Genomic DNA, 27488 nt, shown 5'->3' with positions numbered 1-27488 from the left:
AAGTTCATGCCATAACTCATAAGATAATGGTTGGAGAAGCCAATGGAGTAACCCCTGAAATGACAAACAAATGGCTTTCATCAATTCTGCCTCAATTACTTCCAAAGTGCTGACCTTGTGATGTGTTCAACCAGGATGATGCGGGACTTTTCTGGAAGCTTCAGCTGGGGGGACTCGCACCTTTCTCGACAGCAAGTGCATTGGTGGGTAACGCAACAAGGGGCGCATGACTCTCCTGGGCACCAATATGGACAGATTTGAGAAGCTTCCTCTTCTGTTCATTGGCCAAGATGTTGCAAAAATGTTCAACACCTCCCTGAAGGCATCATTTACCATTTCAATCAGCGACCTTGGATGACTTCTACAATCTTTGGACAGAAATTTTCGAGCTCAAGATAAAAGCATGTTAATCATTATGGATAACTGCCCTGTGCATCTTGAAATTTCTGGCCTAATGAATGTGGAACTTGTTTGTCTGCCAAAGAATACCACTTCTACGCTTCACCTGATGGACGCTGGAGTTATGAAGCTTTTCAAGGGTCACTATTGGAGGTTATCGGTTAGAAAAAGACTAGCTGCTTACGAAACCAAGACTGAATTCTCGATTAGTTTGCTGAATGCCATGAATTTCATTGGTGGAACTTTAGATCTTGTGTCAGAGCAACAATGCAAACTGCTTTTGCCATGTGGATATGGTCAATAAAGAAGAGGAGAATTTGGTGGTGTTTAAAGAAATTGAAGCTGACCATGAGCTACAGAGCATTTGGGAGCAACTTAGGCAAGCAGGACTGATCCCTGCTGATGTTCCTCAGTCTAACTATATCGCAGTTGATAACTCTGATCATCCGAACCTCTGGATTTAAATAATGAAATTATGGAGGATAGCATTGGTCTGATCTTCTGACTCCAGCATCCTGTCTCAAAATGCTCTCTTACGCTCGATACTATATGCAATGCTCATTTAGCGATTTTTTTTTTTTTTATTCGTTCATGGGATGTGGGCGTCGCTGGCGAGGCTGGCATTTATTGCCCATTCCTACTTGCCCTTGAGAAGGTGGTGGTGAGCTGCCTTTTTGAACCGCTGCAGTCCATGTGGTGAAGGTTCTCCCACAGTGCTGTTAGGAAGGGAGTTCCAGGATTTTGACCCAGTGACGATGAAGGAACGGCAATATATTTCCAAGTCGGGATGGTGTATGACTTGGAGGGGAACATGCAGGTGGTGTTGTTCCCATGTGCCTGCTGCTCTTGTCCTTCTAGGTGGTAGAGGTCGTGGGTTTGGGAGGTGCTGTCGAAGAAGCCTTGGCGAGTTGCTGCAGTGCATCCTGTGGATGGTACACACTGCAGCCACTGTGCGCCGGTGGTGAAGGGAATGAATGTTTAGGGTGGCGGATGAGGTGCCAATCAAGCGGGCTGCTTTGTCCTGGATGGTGTCGAGCTTCTTGAGTGTTTTTGGAGCTGCACTCATCCAGGCACGTGGAGAGTATTTCATCACACTCCTGACTTGTGCCCTGTAGATGGTGGAAAGGCTTTGGGGAGTCAGGAGTTGAGTCACTCGCCACAGAATACCCAGCTTCTGACCTGCTCTTGTAGCCACAGTATTTATATGGCTGGTCCAGTTAAGTTTCTGGTCAATGGTGACCCCCAGGATGCTGATGGTGGGGGATTCGGCGATGGTAATGCCGTTGAATGTCAAGGGGAGGTGGTTAGATTCTCTCTTGTTGGAGATGGTCATTGCCTGGCACTTGTCTGGCGCAAATGTTACTTGCCACTAATGAGCCCAAGCCTGGATGTTGTCCAGGTCTTGCTGCATGCGGGCTCGGACTGCTTCATTATCTGAGGGGTTGCGAATGGAACTGAACCCCACTGTGCAATCATAAGCGAACATCCCCATTTCTGATCTTATGATGGAGGGAAGGTCATTGATGAAGCAGCTGAAGATGGTTGGGTCTAGGACACTACCCTGAGGAACTCCTGCAGCAATGTCCTGGGGCTGAGATGATTGGCCTCGACAACCACTACCATCTTCCTTTGTGCTAGGTATGACTCCAGCCACTGGAGAGTTTTCCCCCTGATTCCCATTGACTTCAATTTTCCTAGGGCTCCTTGGTGCCACACTCGGTCGAATGCTGCCTTGATGTCAAGGGCAGTCACTCACCTCAGTAACGTTGGCTAGTCTGGCAACAATTGAAGAAGCAATTGTTCATGTTTCAATTTTGAAGATTAAACAGTCCAAAATAACTGATTTTGTTAAAAAAAACCCTTATTACAGTGAAATTAAAATAAAATATTGGACTTCTTACATTTTTTTTCGTATCCTTGAAATTGTAAATGCCTTCAACACAGTCTTGAAGTTTTTGCAAGTGTATATAAGGTAAGTCCTCCAATTGTTGTTATGGGTGTAATGTTATAATTTTGTCCGCTCCGACAGAGTATATCATTAGGCAGACTCAACTTTAGGACCAGTTCCCCTGCTGTTTGGCCCTTGATCAGGATGGAATGGTTGTCTTCCTGCCAAAATGTATCACTTCGCACTTCTGTGCATTAAGTTTCATCTGTCATGTGTCCGTCCATTCCACCAGCCTGGCTATGTCCTCTTGAAGTCTATTACGATTCTCCTCACTGTTTACTACACTTCCAAGTTTTGTGTTATGCAGCCACTGCCCCTTTTAGTCCATAGGCTTCAATTTTGCTGACAAGCCTATTATGTGGCACTTTATCAAATGTCTTTTGAAAATCCATTTACACACCATCAACCGCATTCCCCTTATCAACCCTCTCTGTTAACTCATCAAAAAACTCTCTCAAGTTAATATTTCTATACTGTATTATCATATCTCTCAGAAATGTCTCAAAGTGCTTCACATAAAATGAATTACTTTGAAGTGCAGTGACTGCTGCTATGTGGATAAAGGGAGGGTTTGGGGAGAGGAAGAGATTCTTTTGGGGGAAGAGAGTGATGACATGTTGAATGGGAGAGAGAGAGAGAGAGAGAAATACACTACTATGGAGAGATGTAAGGAATCTTACAACACCAGGTTATAGTCCAACAGTTTTATTTGAAAATCACAAGCTTTCGGAGCTTACCTCCTTCGTCAGGTGAGTGAGTGAAGGGTTTTTTACATTCCTTACATTTGTCCACTCCAGTCCATCACCGGCATCTCCACATCATGGCTGCTATGGAGAGAAAAGAGCCTTCTGAAGTTGGGGAAGTCAAAGAGATCTCTCTCTGTTAACGGTGGGAAAAGAGGGAGAGATCGAGAATGTGGTGAGCAGGAAGGGGAAGATAGAAGAAAGATGGTGCGGAACTTTGGTGAGGGTATGTGGTAGGAGAAGCAGGTGTGGTTGCCATCCAGGCCTAGTGGGCCCCACATTTTATACTGGCATGTCTTTTGACTTGCCATGAGCAATGTCCCTGGAGATCCACTAATTTCTTTACAGTTCCATTTGCAGCAGCAACCCCTCGCTACCTCACTCAACTGATTCATATATAAGCATAGTCTTTGAGTATTTCCAGGCCACTCTGCCATCATAGTCGAATTGATCCAATCCTCACCCAGTATCCAAGCATGTATATTTTCCGGGAGTGATCACTAGCTAATGATCAGGACCAGGAAAAGGACAATTGCAAACTATCTGACTAGAACCCTGTCTGATTTCACTTCTTCTCTAATTATTGGGGTACTGAGGCCAATTGTAGCATGACAACTGTGATCAATAACTCAGCACAGGCCATAGATGAAACCTGAAACCTTCTAACCTATATTTGGATATTATTATGTAAGGCATTGCCTTTCTTCAATAGGCCAATGGGAGCTCATGTTTATTTCCATCAAGATCTGTTTCTATCACCAAAAGGATTAAATTGTATGTGTTTGTTTGGAGGGAAAGGTTTGAAGACAAATCTAGTTATACTACCATGTTTGCTTATGTTGCCAAAATATGGTGAAACTTATAATTTGTAAGTTGATGGCATTGTTTTTAAAAAGTAGAATCTATGATGTCCGTAAGACAAGTGTACCTGAGCTATTTTTAACTGAAATTACTCGGGAAATGTTAAATAAGTGCTAAACTGTGCTGTGTGAATAACATTTAGTCATTTATAATTAGATTATAAAATGGTTTGAAAATTAAACATTGATAGTTATGCAACCATCAAATTGCACAGCGGTTGAATAATTACACATTGTGAAAAATACAAACATTTTTCCAGTGTTTGTTAAATTCAGAATATTGTAAGCTCATGGCTCTAATGGGTAAGTTTTTAAAAATCAGAGTGTTATTGCTCTAATGTTTCTTTTCCCTAAATAAGCCTGTTACATCATATACAATAATTGGTGCAATTGAAAGCTAGAACATTGCAACAATTAATTCAGCAATACCTAAGTGTGTTATAAATCATTTTACTGGGGTTTGTTAATTTACTTTGAATCTGAGATCCCTTCCTTTGTAGTTTAAGATTTGCTTGAAATGAAACTTGATATTTATTTTTTGTTCTAGAAATGACCCTTCATGGGGAGTCTGTATTCTGAATGCCAAATCATGTGAGACGTGAGACCAGTAATTGCTAGGGAGGACTTTTTGGGGTGGACCTAGGGTTAGGGCAGTGCTTCTGTCCACTCATTATTACACCCTGACCTCATCCCAAATCCTGGGATCAGAGGTCTTAGCATATTGTGCACTGCTGGCTGCCTCATTAAGAGTACAACTGGGTGCCTGCCTCAGCAGGGGTGGGAGTGATATTGCTGCAGCATTCTGTCGCAGTGCAAATAGGGCCAGTGTGCTGCTGAAGATTGTAAAAGAAAACTTTGAAAAGCTTCAAAATTTGAGTTTTGCTGCTCTCCCAAAAGATTTTTGCCATGCGGCAGTTACGCCTGGCCTAGACCCCTATTTTTGAATGTTTTAAAATTCTGCCAGAATTGGGTGGTTAGGCACTTCTTGCATCTGCCCTCTTTTGTGCAGATGTGACTAAAAAAGGCAGGACTGGTAGGATGACATTGTCAGAATCCTGCCAGTTCTTCCACATTTTCTCCCAGTGCAATTTACATGCTTTCCAGGACCTGATCCTGGCGGAAGCAGGGGCAGTGAAATTTACAGTTTCCACAATTGATTGATGTAAGGAAACCAGAATTCTGGTTAATATTAAATACTTTACTAAACAACTGAGATTTTTAAGCTGGAAAAATGAGTGGCATTTGGGTTTTCAGCAGACCATTATTTCTCCAAAAGCTACCTTAGCAGTTACTCCCCTCTTCTCAGAAATTGTTCCCCTTCAATTCCACCAGTTCCTGTTAACTCTCTTCCCCCCTCCCCTGCACCCCAATTTATGTTGTCCTAACCAATAGCCAGTTCATATTGACACACTCCTCATCTCCCAACTTCCTAGCATTGCTTTTGGGTTTTTCCCTCCTCTCTTCTCTTCCCCCTTATCAGTGCTACTTTTGGGCCTTTCTATTTTCCCGATTCTTCTGCACTGCTCTCTGGCTTCCCACTTTCCAGACCCAGCTTTGTTCTCTAGTTTTCTTCTCTTCCTCTTTCCCGCCCCCCCCCCCCCCCCCCGACTTTCTTCCACTGTTACTCTCTGGCTTTCCTCTTCCCTCACTCCCTAAGCCTACCACAGCATTGTTGTCAAGTTTTCTTCCCTCTCTCTCCCCAACCCGAGGGATGCTTTAGGGCACCTTTTCCTGTAGTGTTACTCTGTCTTTCTTCTCTTTCCCTTCCCATTGCCCTTGTGCTTTCTCCCCAGCAGTGTTCTGGAAATCCTACATCCTGTTGTTATTGCTGCTTCAATTTCTTGATCTGATCTTGAGATATTTTGACATGATAAAGTATTATGTAAATACATGTATTTTTATCAGAGTAAGTCAAAAACAAAACTACTGGCCGAAGCTTTTGAGTTAGAGCTTCACGTGACTATTTTAACCTTCAGGTTAAAGTAGTGCAAATATATGCTGCAATCCTGAATGCTGAGATCAAGGTTAACATCTCTGATTCAGTAGCTGAAAATGAAAGGGACTGAGAACAATTAAATGTACTCTGTTACTCAAAGAGCGCTGCCACTAACTTAACCTATTGCCTACATATCAACAATCACTGCATTACATAGGTAGTTCATTCTGTCAAAGGCTTTGAGACATGTTGACGACTGAAAGCCCTTCACATAATTGTGCTATACAAATGCATGTTTTTTTTTGAAATTTCAATTTCACAAAAATCTGCCAAAGATTTGATAGCTGTATTAGAATTTTGGAAAGGTTAATGATACAAGTTCATAGAGAATTGCACAGGTTATGTTGTCAAATATACCTGAATGTTTTTATGCTGTTTTTGTTAATTCAGTCTAAAGTATGATAATGGATGCATTTGTTTTCCCACACAATAAACCAGCAAGATCTGAAACCACTTTAAAGTAATTGAGTGCTGAATTGAATGGAAGGGAGATTTGTAATTACAATGATCATGTATGTCTAGTGTGAACTGTTAGGTCCTTCTGTCTGATAAAAACTTTTTTTTCATCCATAATTAAATTAGTCTTTTGAGTAAAACCATAGAGAGTTACATAAATGTCATCTAGCAGTGGGGATTAGGCTAGTGCATATAATTACTCACAAAAATATTGATCAGAGTAGAAATGATTTTCTTAATTGTATGTATAGGTGTGATTAGGAATAGTGACAATAGTTGTTATGAGATTCAAATGGAAGTACTTGAGAAATTAGATTAATTTAATACAGAACTTAAAATTAGACGTTTTATTGAAGTCTGTTTATAATCTGTTGGATTTTCATTTGATATTTACATAAATTACAAAATGTAACAAAAATTGCCACTTACATTTTTAGCTTCTTTAAAGTCAGCAGTAGGTTTATGTCTGGAAGCAAAATTAGCATAAAAATCTTAATTTTACATAGGAGTGCACAGTACTTAAAAAGGCCATTGTGATCCATCTGGCCAGTCCCACTGTTTAGGGAATATATCCCACGATACTGGTCATGGCCCTCTGAAATTCTTTCCAGGTATTTATCCAGTACTTTTGAATTTGCAGATAATCAGCCCCCAGTTTTGTTTTCATAAATATTAGAAATTGGTGACTAATGAATTGCTGAAGAAAGCAAACATAGAATCTGTTTATTGTATGTGATCGAAACAAGTCATTAATTGTTTCTACCAATTATTTTAATAACTGAATCTAAATGGTGATCCTGGCATTGAAGAACAGAGTTGGTTCTGTATGTACGAACATACGAATTAAGAGCAGGAGTAGGCCATTCGGCCCCTCGAGCCTGCTCTGCCATTTGATAAGATCATGGCCGATTCTGATTGCGACCTCAACCCGACTTTCTTGTCTACCTACTATAACCTTTGACTCCCTTGTTAATCAGGAATCTATCTAACTCAGCCTTAAAAATATTCAATGACCCTGCCTCCACCGCTCCCTGGGGAAGGGAGTTCCACAGACTCACAACCCTCTGAAAGAAAAAATTCCTCCTCATCTCCATCTTAAATGGGAGACCCCTTATTTTTAAACTGTGGCCCCCAGTTCTAGTCTCTCCCACAAGGGGAAACATCCACTCAGCATCTACCCCTTCAAGTCCCCTCAGGATCTTATATGTTTCAATAAGATCACCTCTCATTCTTCTAAACTCCTGTGTATACAGGCCCAACTTATCCAACCTTTCCTCATAAGATAACCCCCTCATCCCAGGAATCAGTCGAGTGAACCGTCTTTGGTTCTGATCTTGTATTTGGATATAATTATGGGCCCAGAGTTTCCGCTAGATTTCGTTGGCCTTTTCAGCGCAATCCGGATGAATCAGTGCAAAACATTGAGTAATTTCGACTTAAGCCGGGCCCACAAAACTAGCCACCTCCCCCGCGCGCCCCCCCCCCCCCCCCCCGCCCACACCCATTCAAAACAACAAGGTTGGGGAGTTTCCGCCAATTGCGGCAGCCTGCAGCCGTTTGGGTTTTAAAATCAAGCTAGTTTTCTTAGGCACAAAGGGACTATTAGGCATGGCTTAAATATTTTTAAATATTAAAAAATATTAATTTACTAAGAAACTGACTAGCGTATACCAATGAAAGTAGTAAATGCTTCAGTATGGTTTTTTTTGTCATTTTCAGCGATTTTAAATCAGGATACTCGCAGGCAGAAGACTGGACACCTTTATTAAAAATGCTGATTGTTTGTGATAAACCCATTTTCATCTGTATTAATAAAACTGCATCAGGTTACCACTCTTAAATACGTATCTTAAATACATCAATTAATATTTTTGATTGCAAAAAAATAAACGATTATGCTATGTAAAACTGCCGAATTGTGCTGATTCATGGCAGATTTCGCATTTGTGATTATGTTAATGGATTTTAGTGGCAACTTGGCGTAAATTGGGCCAGCGCAATTTTTGGGTGCAATTGGCACCCAGATGCCAGTTGTGCCCAAAGCAGAAACTCCAGGCTATGAACTTAATTTCTGTCTTTAAATTTAATCTCAGACATAAATATTTAATTCCTTAAAGTAGAATTTTTTGTGGAATCAATTTGGAATGAAAAAGCATAAAATTGTTATTTTCACATGTTGTTCCCATGCCAATTCATTGCATGCATATTATTTTGACATCATTGGTTTCTAATCGTAGAATCATAGAATGGTCACAGCACAGAAGGAGGCCATTCGGTCCAACGAGCCTGTGCTGGCTCTTTGTAAGAGCAGTCGCGTTAGTCCCATTCCCCCGCTCTTTCCCCGTGGCCCTGCAGATTTTTTCCCTTCAAGTATTTATCCAATTCCTTTTTGAAAACCACGATTGAATCTGCTTCCACCACCCTTTCAGGCAGCGCATTCCAGATCATGACTGCTCGCTGCGTAAAAAGATTTTTGTCATGTTGCCTTTGGTTCTTTTGCCAATCACCTTAAATGTCCTCTGGTTCTTGACCCTTCCACCAATGGGAACAGTTTCTTTTTATTTACTTTATCTAAACCCTTCATGATTTTGAACACTTCTATTAAATCTCCTCTCAACTGTCTCTGCTCTAAGGAGAACAGCCCCAGCTTCTCCAGTCTATCCATGTAACTGAAATCCCTCATCCCTGGAACCATTCTAGTAATTATTTTCTGCATCCTCTCTAAGGCCTTCATATCATTCCTAAAGTGCGGTGCCCAGAATTGGACACAATACTCCAGTTGTGGCCGAACCAGTGTTTTATAAAGGTTCAACATAACTTCCCTGCTTTTATACTCTATGCCTCTATTTATAAAGCCTAGGATCCCGTATGCTTTTTTAACCACTTTCTCAACCTGTCCTGCCACCTTCAAAGATTCATGCACATACACCCGCAGGTCTCTCTGTTCCAGCACCTCCTTTAGAATTGTAACATTTAATTTATATTGCCTCTCCTCATTCTTCCTGCCAAAGAGCATCACTTCGTACTTCTCTGCATTAAATTTCATCTGCCACGTGTCCGCTCATTCCACCAGCTTGTCCATGTCCTCTTGAAGTCTATTACTGTCTTTCTCACCGTTTACTACATTTCCAAGTTTTGTGTCATCTGCAAATTTTGAAATTGTGCCCTGATTATCATTTCTAAAAGCTTCCCCACCACTGAGATTAAAAGGACTGGCCTGTACTTGCTGGGTTTATCCTTACACCCTTTTTTGAACAAGGGTGTAACATTTGCAATTCTCCAGTCTTCTGGCACAACCCTCATATCTAAGGAGGATTGGAGGATTATAGCCAACACCTCTGCAATTTCCACCCTTAGCAACCGAGGATGCATCCCATCTGGACCGGATGACTTATCTTTTTTTTTATTCGTTCATGGGATGTGGGTGTCGCTAGCGACGCCGGCATTTATTGCCCATTCCTAATTGCCCTTGAGAAGGTGGTGGTGAGCCGCCTTCTTGAACCGCTGCAGTCCGTGTGGTGAAGGTTCTCCCACAGTGCTGTTAGGAAGGGAGTTCCAGGATTTTGACCCAGCGATGATGAAGGAACGGTATATATTTCCAAGTCGGGATGGTGTGTGACTTGGAGGGGAACGTGCAGGTGGTATTGTTCACATGTGCCTGCAGCTCTTGTCATTCTGGGTGGTAGAGGTCGCGGGTTTGTGAGGTGCTGTTGAAGAAGCCTTGGCGAGTTGCTGCAGTGCATCCTGTGGATGGTACACACTGCAGCCACGGTGCGCCAGTGGTGAAGGGAGTGAATGTTTAGGGTGGTGGATGGGGTGCCAATCAAGCGGGTTGCTTTGTCCTGGATGGTGTCGAGCTTCTTGAGTGTTGTTGGAGCTGCACTCATCCAGGCAAGTGGAGAGTATTCCATCACACTTCTGACTTGTGCCTTGTAGATGGTGGAAAGGCTTTGGGGAGTCAGGAGTTGAGTCACTCGCCGCAGAATACCCAGCCTCTGGCCTGCTCTTGTAGCCACAGTATTTATATGGCTGGTCCAGTTAAGTTTCTGGTCAATGGTGACCTCCCAGGATGTTGATGGTGGGGGATTCGGCGATGGTAATGCCGTTGAATGTCAAGGGGAGGTGGTTAGATTCTCTCTTGTTGGAGATGGTCATTGCCTGGCACTTTTCTGGCGCGAATGTTACTTGCCACTTATCAGCCCAAGCCTGGATGTTGTCCAGGTCTTGCTGCACGCGGGCTCGGACTGCTTCATTATCTGAGGGGTTTCGAATGGAACTGAACACTGCAATCATCAGCGAACATTCCCATTTCTGACCTTATGATGGAGGGAAGGTCATTGATGAAGCAGCTGAAGATGGTTGGGCCTAGGACACTGCCTTGAGGAACTCCTGCAGCAATGTCCTGGGGCTGAGATGATTGGCCTCCAACAACCACTACCATCTTCCTTTGTGTTAGGTATGACTCCAGCCACTGGAGAGTTTTCCTCCTGATTCCCATTGACTTCAATTTTTCTAGGGCTCCTTGGTGCCACACTCGGTCAAAAGCTGCCTTGATGTCAAGGGCAGTCACTCTCACCTCACCTCTGGAATTCAGCTCTTTTGTCCATGTTTCGACCAAGGCTATAATGAGGTCTGGAGCCGAGTGGTCCTGGCGGAACCCAAACTGAGCATCGGTGAGCAGGTTATTGGTGAGTAAGTTCCGCTTGATAGCACTGTCGACGACACCTTCCATTACTTTGCTGATGATCGAGAGTAGACTGATGGGGCGGTAATTGGCCGGATTGGATTTGTCCTGCTTTTTGTGGACAGGACATAACTGGGCAATTTTCCACATTGTCGGGTAGATGCCAGTGTTGTAGCTGTACTGGAACAGCTTGGCTGGAGCCGCAGCTAGTTCTGGAGCACAAGCCTTCAGCACTACAGCCGGGATGTTGTCGGGACCCATAGCCTTTGCTGTATCCAGTGCACACAGCCGTTTCTTGATATCACGTGGAGTGAATCGAATTGGCTGAAGACTGGCTTCTGTGATGGTGGGGATATCGGGAGGCGGCCGAGATGGATCATCCACTCGGCACTTCTGGCTGAAGATGGTTGCAAATGCTTCAGCCTTGGTTTTTGCACTCAAGTGCTGGACTCCGCCATCATTGAGGATGGGGATATTTACAGAGCCTCCTCCTCCTGTTAGTTGTTTAATTGTCCACCACCATTCACGACTGGATGTGGCAGGACTGCAGAGCTTTGATCTGATCCGTTGGTTGTGGAATCGTTTAACTCTGTCTATAGCATGTTGCTTCTGCTGTTCAGCATGCATGTAGTCCTGAGTTGTAGCTTCACCAGGTTGGCACCTCATTTTTAGGTACGCCTGGTGCTGTTCCTGGCATGCTCTTCTACACTCCTCATTGAACCAGGGTTGATCCCCTGCCTTGTTGGTAATGGTAGAGTGAGGAGGTTACAGATTGTGCTGGAATACAATTCTGCTGCTGCTGATGGCCCACAGCACCTCATGGATGCCCAGTTTTGAACTGCTAGATCTGTTCTGAATCTATCCCATTTAGCACGGTGGTAGCACTGTCTACTTATGTACATCCAGCCTGGGCCAGATCCGTTCTCAGCCCACTGAAAGTGGCCCTCCTCCAATTAAGTATTTTTACTCTAGATTGTTCCTTGTCCTTTTCGATAACTAATCTAAACCTTATGATACTATGATCACTGTTCCCTAAATGTTCCCCCACTGACACTTGCTCCACTTGACCCACTTCATTCGCCAGAACTAGATCCAGCAATGCCTCCTTCCTCGTTGGGCTGGAAACATGTTGATCAAGGAAGTTCTCCTGAACGCACTTCAGAAATTCCTGCCCCTCTTTGCCCTTTACACTAATACTATCCCAGTCTATATTAGACTAGTTGAAGGCCCCCATTATCACTATAGGCTGAATGGCCTGTTTCTGTGCTGCAGACTCGATGTAAGCCTAATTCATTAAACATGTGCAATCCTGCATTTTTTAAAAGGTTGGAATAATGGCTCAGATTTTGCTGAAAACTTGTGCCATAGTAATGATGCATCTACGGTGTATATCATTATTCTAGCACAGATTTCCAAGAAATTATGGCCAAAGTAAATTACTCCATTACTTACCCAACTCCAGAATTTCCTGGGACTTTTGTGCCGCTTGTCTGCTACCATCACCGAAAACTGTGAAGTTAATTATCATAGCTCCTCTTCCATTAAAGTGGATGGCGATCGCGAATTTCCTGAATTAATGCTATCTTTATTGCTGATGCCCTAGACTGGTAAATATGGGAAATAATGGCGTAGGTGGGCCTCTTGGTGACCTGGTTTCAGCATTTTAACTGTTTATTGTTGCATCCTTATTTACTTTAAACAGTTGGTTTTATATAACCCCAAAGACGTGTAAAAGAAATGTGCTTGCAATTTTAATTAAGTTTTCGAAATTGACATCTTTGCACTCATTAGACATTCTGATATTACTTCATTATAGGCACTGATGATGCTGCCTCGTTCTATTTCAACACAACCATGTCCATTTGTAGATAGTGTCAAGAAATATTTTAATGATTGTAAATGTTTTTGTGCTACCATTTAAATATCAATTTGAACATAAAATCTATTACAATTTAATATAAAGGGATGCCTGCACAAAATATCGGATCATCGATGTGATCTATACTTTTTTGGCATATTCGCTTTGTCAATTTTAGGTTAGTTTCATGAATCAGCTGGAGCTCCGAATATATCAGTAACCTTATTACTTTCATAACATTAAAGTAACTTACAACAGAAAACAAAATACTGTGATAAAGTATGGGTTTCAAATTGTTTTCATTATATAAATGTTTATCTGCGTTAATCATACTAAATTAAAGAGACAACACGGACCTCAAATCCAAGGGTGAACCTTGTACACAATTTTATTCCAAATTATATTTAATTTTTGATACCAATGGTATCACTAGAATTGATTGTTGGGTGGGAAGCTTATTTCATTTTGTGTAAATTTATGATGTTGTCTTGATAAAGGGTCTAGGAATGTATTTTCCTGATGTTCTTGTGGGATTTCCAGTGCTAAAGCAATGGCAGGGCAGCATACAGTGACCCTTGTTAAATCTGACCCCCAAGTGTTGATACTGTTGTTATGAAATGTCACTGTATTGGTGCATGTTGCTACATGTAACAGATTTATTGATAATTCAAACAAGCTATCTTTTTTAGTTATGGTGTCTTTCTGATTCGCTGCTATGCTAACTGCGCCATATTCTAATTTGAAATACAGGAAACTATGGAGTAAGTTATCAATGGTGAGGTCGGTGCTGGAGATGGCAAAATTTACGGTCTACGTTGCCAGTCTCACTGTTGCAGGAAAATCTGGACCAATGTCTGTCTGGGGGATACAATATACATTCCACCAAATGCTCCCTTCTGATTTAATTGTCCTCTATAGCCCATTTCCATATCTCTGTAGAAGATTCACAGAATCTATAATATGCTAGACTATTTAGATTTTTTAAAATTGCATTACATTGATGTATACAAAACACAGATACTTTCTAATAGTTCAGAAAATGCAAAGAACTTGTGTGCTTGTCTTATCTGGAAACCCAATTTGCTTCAGCTTTAAAACTAACAAAACAGCAGATTTTATTTAAATGGTCAAAAACTGTTAACAAAAAATTGCTTCTGATGAGCTGTAAAATATTTATTGGAGTGTGGGGAAGGGTGGCTAACAGAATGTAAATGTCCATTATGAATCTGCAAAGCATGCAGTTTAAAGATTAAAATAATTTCTGTGATCAAGTAAAGTGGCATTTATTTTTGTGGTAAGTGTAGCATACTTGGGAGGAAAAAGGTGACTTTGGACCTATGGTCCACCACTGGGGTTTTTCTTATGTCATTTCTGGGTCTGTTGTAAATTGATTACAATGGTTAGTCAACTATTCCATTATCTCATGCGACTTGAAGGCGAACTAGATGGACCATGATCGTTTTTTGTTTAACAATTCCTATGCTCCTATTTTTATACTGGATTTTATTTCAAATGTACTCCGTTGCATTTGTAAGTTGTATGATGTGATAAGAATGTTAAGTATTTTATAGTTCTCTTGCTGTTCTGGATTCTAAAGCATTACCGTTTCAATTTTTACATTTCAGTTATTTGTGAATTGTTCAGAGCAGTTTTTCAGAAGTTCGAAATAAATATGCATAATTTGTACAGGTACTGAAACAGTAAAAACAAATTCTTTATGTCAAAGAAACTGGTAAGAGTAATTGATTTATATTTAAGTATAATATATACAATCCTTGCTGGTGTTTGAGATTTTCTGTGCTCACCTGACAGTTGACATTTACAGATAAAATAGGGAAGACAGCTCTCAAGAGTACAGCGAAGTATGACTATTGAAGCTTTCCATTTACATTTCTTCCTGCTACTTTGAGAGGAATTTACTTTGTTCAGATTTGAGATGGATATGACATCCATTTCCTGTGTTTCTGATCTGTTGTTGAGTGAAGTACAAAAGCTGAGTATCTCCCATGTGTACTATTTTTTTAAAGCATTGATTACTTGGTCCTTTCACGCCAACAGAATAGAAATTGGGAAGTTTGAACATGAAGTACATTCTTTCCAGACTTTCTTGTTGCCATGCAAGTGACTATATCATTCATTTTCTGTATATTCCAGGCTTCCCAGAGACTCTTCGATCCAGTGTATAGAGATATTGAGTAGAGTTTGGTTAAATTGGTAAAAGGACCAGATGCGCATCTATCTTCCAAATCAGCAGTAACAAAACTAAATATCAACTTTCTATGATACTCTTTCCTTTTTGCAGGCTTCTAGAAGCTAGTGACATGTAGATACAGGTGTACCTCCTGAGAGGCTGTAAGTTGCAACTGAAAAAACTATTTAGTGTGCGTTATTATTGCATGTTGGTGAAATTTTCCTTAAGGGAAAGATTCTGGAAGGTTCTAAAAAAAGTAGCTACGTGGATTTTTGTTCATCTCCTACTAGGAATCCCTTTTTAGCGGTATATCATTTTGTGGAGGTTGGGATGCTGAACACCACTTCCTAAATACCCTCCCTCCAGGAACCTGTTATGCCTCCCCCTCCCTCCTTTGATAGTATACCATTCTCCTCATATATTTTGGCAACATGCACAGACTACTTGTGTAAGTTTTCAGAATACATTTTTCAGGCTACCATAGGCTTTTGACAGGCAGACATATATGGAGCTCCAGAGAGGCTGTTTGTTGCAAATTAAAACAGCACCATTTTCTGGTTACCATGTGATATTATCTGGTGCCTGTTGGTGAAATTTTCCTGAAGGGAAAGATTCTGTTTTATTGGATGAGGTCCCATCTGCCCTCTCAAATGGACGTAAAAGTTCCCATGGCACTATTTGAAGAGCAGCGCAGTTCTCTTGGTGGCCTGGACAAAATTTATCCCTCATCCAGTATCACTGAACAGTTTGATAGGTCATTTACATCATTGCTGTTTGAGACCTGGCTATGTGCAAATTGGCTGCCCCGTTTCCCTACATTACAATAGTGACTACACCTCAAAAGTACCTAGTTGACTGTGAAGCACAGTAGTTAGTCCTGAGGTCGTGAAAGGAGTAATATAAATGTGAGTTCTTTCTTTCTTACTTACATTATCCATGCTAACAGAACTGCAGCATGTGGAATTACTGAATTTGGTAACATTGGCCCAGCAGAGTGTCAAAACTGGCATTGATTGCTGGAAGAAGCTTTCTTCGCTGCTTATTTCTGCAGCTGAAGTAGCTTTTTTTTTTGCACAAGTATAATTCTACTTCAGGTTCAAGCAGCGAAGGATCAATACTTGGAATTGACATCCAGTAGAGTGGTACAGGTGAAAACCCTGGATGTATTTAAGAAACAACCAGATGCAGTAATGGTGGGGAAAGTAGAGTGTGACTGCATGGATGAATTAATATGGATCAAATGGGGCTCGATGTTACCAGGGCTGCGGGTTCGCGGCGGGGGGGCTATTGGGCACGTGGGTATCGCGCCCGGTGAAATTAGTCTGCCCCCCCCCGCGCGATCGCAGCCTAATTGAATCCACTTACCTTGTCTTCCGGGTTCCCCACTGCTGATCTGCGCGTCGGGCGGACTGCGCATGCGCAGTAAGGTCTGTCAGCTGGACGAGCTCTATTTAAAGGGGCAGTCCTCCACTGACAAATGCTGCGACAAATAGAAAAAATTACAGCATGGAGCAGCCCAGGGGGAAGGCTGCTCCCAGTTTAATGATGCCTCACTGCAGGTATCAATACATGGGGTGAGGAGGAGGGGGAAGACAGAGATCTTCCCCCTGGTGGGCGGGAGGAAGCGGCCTGCCTCTGCCACCAGGAAGGACTGACTCGAGGTGGCAGAGGAGGTCAGCTGCACCACCAACATATCGCCCACCTGCATACAGTACACGAGGCGCTCCAATGACCTCAGTAGGTCAGCCAAAGTGAGTACACTTACTCATTCCCCTATACTCCATCTGCCACATCACCGCCCCCACCCCACATCTCCTTCTGCACTGCCAACACTACTCTGTCACATCACCCCTCATACCCACTCAAACCTCATCCTTATCTTACCTGCACTTACTCACCTCGCCAGTACTCATCCCGCCACTACCACTCAACCCAATCCTCATACAATCTCATGGCTCTATCTCATACTCACCCTCTCGTGCATCTCTTTCATAGTAAGCCTCACTCAACCTGCCACTACCTGTGCTGCAGCCACAGGGCATGCATCACATATGTGCAGTAGGCAGCGCAAGGCAAACGTGTCGTGAGCATGAAGGGGATGCACGAGGGTGTTTGAGGGTTTGTCATGGTTTTTACTCATATTGAATTTCTTACCAACTCACATTACATATTATATTGACACCACTACTGCCACGTCTTTGTGAATCTTGTCTGGTTTGTGCAATAATGCCCTTTCCTGAGGATCACAATGAAGACCCACAACTGATGCCACCCATTGTGTCACTGCAGCGTGGTGTAGGTGTATTTGCAGGGCTCTTTTGTGGAGATGTTGGCGATGTCCCCGGTGGCATCCTGGAAGGATGCGGAGGAGAAGTTGTTGAGGGCAGTGGTGACTTTGACAGCGACAGGTAAGAAGATGGTGCTCGGGCCAACCGGGAGCAGCTTGGCATGAGGGAGGCTGCAGATGTCCACGACTACATGTCGAGTGACTCTGAGCCTCCTTGTGCACTGCTGCTCAGAGAGGTCCAGGAAGCTGAGCCTCGGTCTGTGGACTCTGTGGCGAGGGTAGTGCCCTCTGCGACGCATCTCTCTCTGCGGTTGCCCTCCCTCCTGCTGTGCAGGTGGATGTGTCACAGCACTCTGTTGTGGAGCTCCACGTGTCAGAGGTGGACGGCGAGGCTGGTGAGGCTGGTGATGCTGTTCGCCCTCCGAGGAAGTCATGACTGCAGCTACGGCGGCCCCCATCCGGAAGATGTACATCTGAGGGGGTCCGCAAGGTAGTTACATGTCTCTGGACCCCGGGGTAAGTGTGCAAGTTGGTGAATTTTCTTGTCAGGAGGAGGGTGGTGGAGGCCAAACTTTGTCCAAAGTGACAGAGTGGCCTCCTGCAATGAGTGAGCGTCTCCCCCCCACCCCTCCACCCCCCACCTGTCAAATGGACCTTTGCAGCTGCCACAGGCTGACAGCTGCAACACGTCCATTTCAACTGGGAGTGTTTCCCCCAGTATGGGATACAGTCCCAGTTGTCTATAAAATCCCACCCCTCCTCACATATTCACTTCATCAGGTCAGTTAATGACCTGAAATACCTACGTAAATACTTGTAAGTGGCATCCTGCTGGCTTTAATTGCCTGCGGGATTCCCACCTGCGGGGGCTGCGCGTGCATGCCGGTGCATCTGTGGGGAACCCGGAAGTGGGCGGGTTGGAGCCGGGCTCCAAACCCGCTCCGGGATTTCCTGATTTTCGGAGCCCCCCTGCCAGGAACGCACCCGATAGCGGGTTCTAAAATGGAGCCCATGGTCTTCCTCATCCATAAACATTTTAAGATCTTGTGAGGTTAGCTGTATAATTTCTGGGAGCCACTTACAAAGAATTACATAGAATTTACAGCACAGAAACGGGCCATTCGGCCCAACAGGTCTGTGCCGTGTTTATGCTCCACATTACCCTCCTCCCACCTTACTTCAACTCAGCTAGCAACATATCCTTCTATTCCTTTCTCCCTCATGTACTTATCTAGCTTCCCCTTAAATGTATCTATAGTATTCACCTTAACCACTCCATGTGGTAGTGAGTTCCACGTTCTCATCACTCTCTGAGTGAAGAAGTTCTTCCTAAATTCCTTATTGAATATACTAGTGACTATCTCGTGACCGGCATGAACCAGTTGGGCCGAATGGCCTGTTTCTGTGTTGTAAATTCTATGTAATTTTATGCAATCTTATATTTATGGCTCTTAGTTTTGGATTCCTCCACAAGAGGAGATGTGAAGCTTGTGTTTTAAAACCCTGGAGATTGTAGGAGGAAGGAAAGATGGGTGGAGGTAAGGAGTTGTACAGTTTTGAGGCCTCCAGAAAGAATGAATGTGAGCAGGAGATGAAGTCTTTATTTCAACATCATGAAGGTGCAGGAAGGAGGAAGAGCTTGTATTTGGAACTTTAGAGGAGCAAGAAAGGAAAGTGATATTGTATCCTGCCTGGGAGTGTGAAAATTAGCCTCTTTGCATTGAAATATTACCCTAATAGAAAGTGTTATTACATAAAGTTTATGTGCATTGATATATCCTACCAATATAGGGCCCAGTGGTACAGAACATTTATATATAGAACACCAAGCTAAACGTGGTAGAAGGGGGATTCTCCAGTCTCATTATCATCTGTGGGCAGTTCACAACCCACCCTTTCATTCCAGTGGCTGGCTCAAGAATGGCATCAACAGAAGTCTGCTCACAAGTCACTTGCTTCTCTTGATTGTTAAATGGTGTCTGAGACTAAGGGCTCGATTTTCGGACGTCCGAACCAGCGGGTTCGTGGCGGGGGGGGGGCTCCGAAAATCGGGGATTCCCGGGGCGGATCTGGAGCCTGGCTCCAACCTGCCCACTTCCGGGTTCCCCAGTGACGCGCTTAGATGCGCGCGCATCCCCAATTCCAATTAAGTAGATAGTTCAGGTTGTTAGCAGACCTGATTTGTAGGATATTTTAGGAGGGGTGGGATTTTCAACTCAACTGAGACTGTTTCCTGTACTGGGGGAAACACTTGCAGTTGAAATGGACATGTTGCAGCCACCAGCCTGTGGCAGCTGCAAAGGTCCAATTGATAGGTGGTGGGGGAGACCCTCACTCATTGCAGGAGGCCACTCTGTCACTTTGGACAAAGTTTGGCCTCCACCACCCTCCTCCTAACAATAAAATTCACAAACTTGCGCACTTACCCCGGTGTGCAGACAAATTTACCTACCTTGCAGAATCCCTCAAATGTACATCTTCCGGATGGGGGCCGCCGTAGCTGCAGTCATGACCTCCTCCGAGGACGAACAGCATCACCAGCCTCGCCGGCCATGCCGTCCACCTCTGACATGTGGAGCTCCACAACAGAGTTCTGTGACACATCCACCTGCACAGCAGGAGAGGGGGCAACCGCAGAGAGAGATGCATCGCAGAAGGCACTACCCTCACCACAGGGTCTACAGATCGAGGCTCAGCTTCCTGGACCTCTCTGAGCAGCAGTGCACACAGAGGCTCAGAGTCATTCGACATGTAGTCGTGGACATCTGCAGCCTCCTTCATGCCGAGCTGCTCCCGGCTGGCCCGAGCACCATCTTCTTACCTGTCACTGTCAAAGTCACCATTGCCCTCAACAACTTCTCCTCCACATCCTTCCAGGGTGCCACCGGGGACATTGCCGACATCTCTGTCGTCTGCACAAAAGAGCCCCGCAGATACACCTACACCCACTCTGCAGTGACACAATGGGTGGCGACAGGCGTGGGTCTTCATGGTGATCCTCAGGAAAGGGCATTATTGCACAAACCAGACAAGATTTGCAAAGATGTGGCAGTAGTGGTGTCAATATAATATGTAATGTGAGTTGATCAGAAATCAAATATAAGTAAAAACCATGACAAACCCTCAAACACCCTTGTGCATACCCTTCATGCTCACGACACGTTTGCCTTACGCTTCCTACTGCACATATGTGATGCATGCCCTGTGGCTGCAGCACAGGTAGTGGCAGGTTGGGTGAGGCTGACCGTGAAAGAGATGCATGAGAGGGTGAGTATGAGACAGAGCCATGAGATTGTATGAGGATTGGGTTGAGTGGTAGTGGTAGAATGAGTACTGGCGAGGTGAGTATGTGCAGGTAAGATGAGGATGAGATTTGAGTGAGTGTGAGGAGTGATGTGACAGAGTAGTGTTGGCAGTGCAGAAGGAGATGTGGGGTGGGGGCGGTGATGTGGCAGATGGATTGTAGGGGAATGAGTAAATGTACTCACTTCGGCTGACCTACTTAGGTCATTGAAGCGCCTCGTGTACTGTATGCAGATGCGTGATATGTAGGTGGTGCTGGTGACCTCCTCTGCCACCTTGAGCCAGGCCTTCGTGGTGGCAGAGGCAGGCCACTTCCTCCTGTCTGCCGGGGAGAAGATCTGTCCTCCTCCTCCTCACCCCATCCAGTAGGACCTGGAGTGAGGCATCATTAAACCTGGGAGCAGCCTTCCCCCTGGGCTGCTCCATGCTGTAATTTTGGCTCCTTTCTGCAGCATCAGTCAGTGGAGGACTGCCCCTTTAAATAGGGCTCCTCCAGTTGACAGCCTATGATGTGGCTGCGCAGTCCGCCCGCTGTGCAGCTTTCCAGCGCGAAACCTGGAAGCCAAGGTAAGTGCCTTCAATTAGGCTGCGATCGTGTGCGGAGCACCCCGAGTTCACTGGGCGCGTTACCCACGCACCCAGTCGACCCCCCGCTGCCAACTCGCCGCCCTCCTAAAATCGAGCCTTAAGTAGCTGAAAAAGAACAATGAAAGAATTAATTTTCACAAGATGGTGGGTCACTGTTCCAGAAATATGATTTTTCTTTTCTTTCCTCATACATTTAATACATGATTTACCCTCAAAAAGATAGCAAGGAGGTGAATTGGATGGAGTTAGACTTTCACCTCTGAGGTCTGGGTACAAACATAGCCAAGATGAAAGTCCTCTGACTGCTGGCTGTAAGGGTCACATATGAAATGAGTTCCAGCAGCCGCAATTGTAAACAATGTTACAACACCAAGTTATAGTCCAACAAATTTATTTTAAATTCCACAAGCTTTCTGAGGCTTCCTCCTTCCTCACATCACTATTCGATATGGGCCCACAGCAGAAAACTGTGTTGTACTCAACACTGGTTGGTACCAAATTGGCAGTTTCACTCAGAGAGACCTCATGATGTTGCTGTGGAAAATGACATCCTGGTGCATTGTTGGAACATAGTGGAGGTAATTTTACACTGCTTCTGATTGTTCTGTAGCTAACTTGGGAGTATCCATAATAGGGAAGTGTTCTGCTTCTCAGAAATAACATCTGTCACTTGGCTGAACAAAAAATTCATGAAACAAGAAAATATGGAAACCGAATCATTTTGAAAGGTTCTTATTGCTAACATTTATATTAAAACAGATTGATATATTTTAATGTAATTTTGCATTATTCTTGATGTTACTTTTTGTTTTACAGAGATGAATGAAGTTGTTTTTGTTATTCAGAGTCAAAAGCAATCCTTCCATGCAAATCGAGCAGCAAAATTGAAACAGGATATCTTGCTGCAGGCTGAGGCTTTTAGTCAGGTAAGTATCTGAAGAGAGTACAACTAGCCACACTAATCCATACTGTGGCAATTGCATTGTTTTACAGCTATATGTATTAAAGGTTAAATTAGCCTTGCCTGAAAATTAACATTTAACTAGTTTAAATCATAAAAGGCTGTTTCCCTTGGCTGGAGAGTCTAGAACAAGGGGTCTCAAGATAAGAGGTCGGCCATTTAGGACCGAGATGAGGAAAGATTTCTTCTCTCGGAGAGTTGTGAATCTTTGGAATTCTGTACCCCAGAGTGTTGTGAATGCTCAGTCGTTGAGTATTTTCAAGATTGATAGATTGATAGATAGTTCCGCACCCACGAGGATGGCCTCAACCGGGATCTTGGGTTCATGTCATGCTACACGTAACCCCACCAGCGAAAAAAAGTTATCTGTTTTTAATACAACGGGTCATTTTCTGTCTTTCTCTTCCTTTCGGATGTTTCTCTCCCAATTTCTTTTGTTCTTATATTTTTGCCGCTGCAAAAGATTGCTTTTTTTAATAATCTGCAAATGACATTCTACAGTTCAGAGGTGATTCAGGACAATAGATAAGCTGGTGTTGTATAACATTTTGCTTTTGCTATGTATGTGCTAAAATATCCCGAAGCGCAGATACCCTCTTAAAGCCAGGAAAGGACATTGATTTATTTTATAATGGTGATTAATGCCCAAAGCATGTGAACATAATGTGCTTGGTCCTCCTGAATATGTGGAGGTGGGGACGGGAGTCTGAAATATTTTGGGTGCACTGAGACTGACAGCACTTCGATTCACTATAGTGCAGGTCTCAATAAGAACATTTCCAGAAGAAAATCGCTATCAAACTCCAAAAATCTCAGTTGCGCCGTTATCAGGTGACTTTGGGCCATGCTGCACCTAAATTTTTGGTCATAAATCTACGCCAGCGCTTCATTTGCAAGAATCCAGGAAAATCACGAGTTGGTCTTTTATATGAAGGTATGTAAATAAGCAGCAGAGGGTTTCGGCAGACATATCTTGGAAGCAGCTCAAACGATCGAGGAAATTCATATGTAGCGATGTTTTAGCGTAAAACTGGCATATTTCAGTTACACGCAAATTTACCTGGAAAAAACGGCACAAAGCCAAAGCTTTCCAGGAAATTGTGGGCCGAGATGTAGATAGACATTTTTGCCCCTATCTTATGCAGCTTCTCTTTTTATTTCAATTTTGTATCGTTATCATTAATTGGGATGCATTGTAATTGTTATTGGGATGCATTGGATAAATGACGGAGGGGATTATTAGCTATATTTGCAAGACGAATAAGCAAGAACATCACAGGTAAATAATAGATTGAGTCTGGACTTTCTGAAAGAGACCAATGGACACCTTCAATTGCTCAATGATTGTTATGTCTGTGAAAGATATAGGATTAAATATTACAGGATACATTGCTGTTGAGATGAGAGTGAAAGACTTTGATTAAATATCATGACACCAATCAGAATTAAATCCAATTAAAAACGAGAACCAAATTACATAGAAAATTTACAGCATAGAAACAGGTCGATGCCGGTGTTTATGCACCACATGAGCTTCCTCCTACCTTACTTCATCTCACCCTATCAACATAACCTTCTATTTCTTTCTCCCTCATGTACTTATCTATCTTCCCCTTAAATGCATCTATGCTAATTGCCACTCCATGTGATAGCGAGTTCCACAATCTCACCACTCTTTGAGTAAAGAAGTTTCAGCTGAATTCCTTATTGGATTTATTAGTGACTATCTTATATTTATGGCCCCTAATTTTGGACTCCCCCACAAGTGGAAATATCTTCACTATGTCTACCCTATCGAACCCCTTCAGAATTTTAAAGACCTCTATCAGGTCACCTCTCAGACTTCTCTTTTCTAAAGAAAAGAGCCCCAGCCTGTTCAGTCTTTCCTGAAAGTTGTACCCTCTCCGTTCTGGTATCATCCTCGTAAATGTCAGAATAATGTTGCTGTGTGTATGTGTGAGTGTAAATGTGTATGTGTTTTTCTCTGGCGTGCTCATCTTGGTGAAGGTGACTGCTGCAGGGTAAAACTTATTTGCACATGTCATAATGGCAACAGTCATAGCCTTAACCTCAAGTACTCAAGGGAACATACTCATTAAAAACAGTGTTTTCAAGCCTGAGTTTGATGCATGACTTTTGATTGCTTAGCTTGGTTCCCACCATATTGTTTTCAGTGGAGTAGCAGAAGGTTCTGGACCCAATATTAAATGACAAATCATGATGTTTCCATACCAAGCCTCAAAAGCAATATGATTAGGACAACAGCAATGTGCCCTGATTAGGACATCAGCAATGTATCTTGGGTTTTTAAGGTTTCTTAAAAACTTAGAAATGTAGGTTATTTTTATTATATATTAAGATTCTACAAATGCTGAAGGTAAGGTTATTGTAGTCTCTTATCTGGAGTGTTCCTTTAACAGTCACGCAACATATTTTTGAACAATTTTGTGCAATGCATTTTGATTTACCGTGCAGTGAGTAATGTTCAGTATCCTAAGGTTTAATACCGTATCTACATTTATTTGCTGATCTTGAAATTGGTGTTTGGTATTTTGAGGAATTAGCATCACCACTAGGTGGCAGTGATGCTTTGAAGTTTTGTGTCACTGAACTTCAGTTAGATGCAATACCTGCAGTTAAAGTGTTTTGGTGACAATGGGCTCAATTTTAGGGGGCAATTGCGGGTGCATTGGGGGTGGGGAGGCTCCAAAAATAGCGGAAATCCCGCTCGGGTTCGGAAGCCGGCTCCAACCCGCTGACTTCCGAGTTTCCCAGGGACCCACCTGTGTGCGCGCGGGCAACCCGAAACCGGAAGTCCCATCAGCAATTAAAGCTGGCGGGATGACAGTTAAAGAGCCAATTGTACCTCAGTGAGGTACTTAAGGCACTTTACCTGTCACAGATTAAGTGATTATAATGATTTTTAACTTATCTGGGCAGCTTGCCCACTGCTTTTGATTCATGCCTGGTCAAACCAGATGTGAAGGGCCGGACCAGGGAAAAAGAAACTAAATAAATTACATAAAACACAAAATGAACCTACTTTTGCACCCTGCTCTGATGTACGACGTCTCCCTCTCCGATCTCCCCTCTTCACCCCCCCCCCCCCCGATAACTCCCTCTTCATCCCTCCAATGTCCCCCTCATCACCCCCGCCGATGTTCCCTCTTCACTCACCTCGATCGTCCCCTCTTCACTCACCTCGATCGTCCCCTCTTCACTCACCTCGATCGTCCCCTCTTCACTCACCTCGATCGTCCCCTCTTCACTCACCTCGATCGTCCCCTCTTCACTCACCTCGATCGTCCCCTCTTCACTCACCTCGATCGTCCCCTCTTCACTCACCTCGATCGTCCCCTCTTCACACACCTTGATCGTCCCCTACTCACCTCGATCGTCCCCTCTTCACACACCTTGATCGTCCCGTTTCCCCCGATCATCTCTTTCCCCCGATCGTCTCCTCTTTCCCCCGATCGTCCCGTTTCCCCCCCCCCGATCTTCCCCTCTTTTTTCCCCCCCCCGATCTTCCCCTCTTTTTTCCCCCCCCGATCTTCCATTCTCCCCCCAGATCATCCACTCTTCCCCAACCCCCTTCCCCCGGTCGGAAACGGTAAGTTTTGTTCATGTGGGTTTGCCACATGCACCTTCACCCCCTTCCTCTCTCCCCCCCCCCCCCCCCCCCCCCCACCCAGCTGCCAACCCGCCACCATTGCAAAATCGACCCCAATATGTTGCATCTACATATTTGGAGTACTCTGCTGTCTTTTGATTTTTGACTTCAATCCAGTTATTTCAGTGTGCTGAAATTGTTTTATTTAAAAATCCACCTCAAACCCCAAGTTTTCTCCATTTTCTCCTCTCCTTTGCTGAAGGCACTAACTCATGCTGGAGTATGATTTGATGGATGGTAGCCCTCAAGTACCCTTTCCAAATGCTCATTTTTCATGTAAGAACCTGAACAGTAAAGGTTGGTAAACTACTGGACTGTGGAAGGATCACAGTCGAGTGAAATCCTATTTTCAACTTGCATTATATAGTGCCTTTAACGTAGCAAAACTTCCCAAGGCACTTCACAGGTTCCTAATCAGACAAAAATTGACACCGAGCTAAATAAGAAGGCATAAGGACAGGTGATCTTGGTCAAAGAGGTAGATTTTAAGGAGTGTTTTAAAGGAGGAGAGAGAGGCGGAGAGGTGTAGGGAGGGAATTCCAGAGATGAGGGCCTAGATGGCTGAAGTCATGGCCGCCAATGGTGGGACGAATGAAGTGGAGGATGGGGCCAGAGGCCAGAATTAGTGGAACGCAGTGTACTCAGACGGTTTTAGGACTGGATGAGGTACAGACATATGGAGGGGCGAGGTCATGGAGGGATTTGAACACGAGGATGAGAATTTTAAAATCGAGGCGCTCAGGGACAGGGAGCCAGGATACGGGTAGGGAGTTAGGATATGGGCAGCAGAGTTTTAGATGAGCTTAAGTTCATTAGAGGTAGAGAATTGGAGGCCGGTCAGGAGAGCATTGGTATAATTGAGTCTAGAGGCAACAAAAGCATGGATGAGGGTTTCAGCAGCATTTGGGCTGAGGCAGGGGCAGAGATGGGTGATATTATGGAGGTGGAAGTAGACGGTCTTGGTGATGGAGAGGATATGTGGTTAGAAGCTCAGCACCAGGTCAAGTAGGATGCCGAGGTTGCGAACAGTGTGGTTCAGCATGAGACAGTGGCCAGGGAGGGGGATGAAATCGATGGCTAGCAAATGGAGTTGGTGGCAGGGGCTGAAGACAATAGAATCATAGAAATGGTTACAGCACGGAAGGAGGCCATTCATTCCGTCGAGCCCATGCCAGCTCTCTACAAGAGCAATCCAGCTAGTTCCACTTCCCCGCTTTTTCCCCATAGCCCTGCATATTTTTTCCCTTCAAGTACTTTTGAAAGCCATGATTGAATCTGCCTCCACCACCCCCTCAGGCAGTGCAGTCCAGATCTTAACCACTCACTGTGTAAAAAAAGTTTTTCCTCATGTCGCCCTTGGTTCTTTTGCTAATCACCTTAAATCTGTGTCCTCTGATTCTTGTCCCTTGTGCCAATGGGAACAGTTTCTCTCTATCTACTCTGCCTAGGCCTTTCATGATTTTGAACACTTCTATCAAATCTCCTCTCAACCTTTTCTGTTGTAAGGAGAACAATCCGAGATTCTCCAGCCTATCCACATAAAT

General features: G+C 43.8%; 1 protein-coding gene across 4 annotated transcripts in view; it reads left to right on the top strand.

The window, feature by feature from the left end:
- b3glcta (beta 3-glucosyltransferase a) overlaps positions 1-27488 on the top strand; it is a 251537-nt gene that overhangs the window by 53452 nt on the left and 170597 nt on the right. For all 4 annotated transcript variants that reach the window (XM_067985969.1, XM_067985972.1, XM_067985971.1 and 1 more), the window contains one exon: positions 22130-22239. In XM_067985969.1, the coding sequence (XP_067842070.1) occupies positions 22130-22239 (110 nt within the window). The remainder of the gene's footprint in view (positions 1-22129; positions 22240-27488) is intronic.

The sequence above is a fragment of the Heptranchias perlo genome, chromosome 6, assembly GCF_035084215.1.
Source record: "Heptranchias perlo isolate sHepPer1 chromosome 6, sHepPer1.hap1, whole genome shotgun sequence".
In the NCBI taxonomy this organism is placed as follows: Eukaryota; Metazoa; Chordata; class Chondrichthyes; order Hexanchiformes; family Hexanchidae; genus Heptranchias; species Heptranchias perlo.
This window is presented reverse-complemented; position numbering and strand designations above follow the sequence as displayed.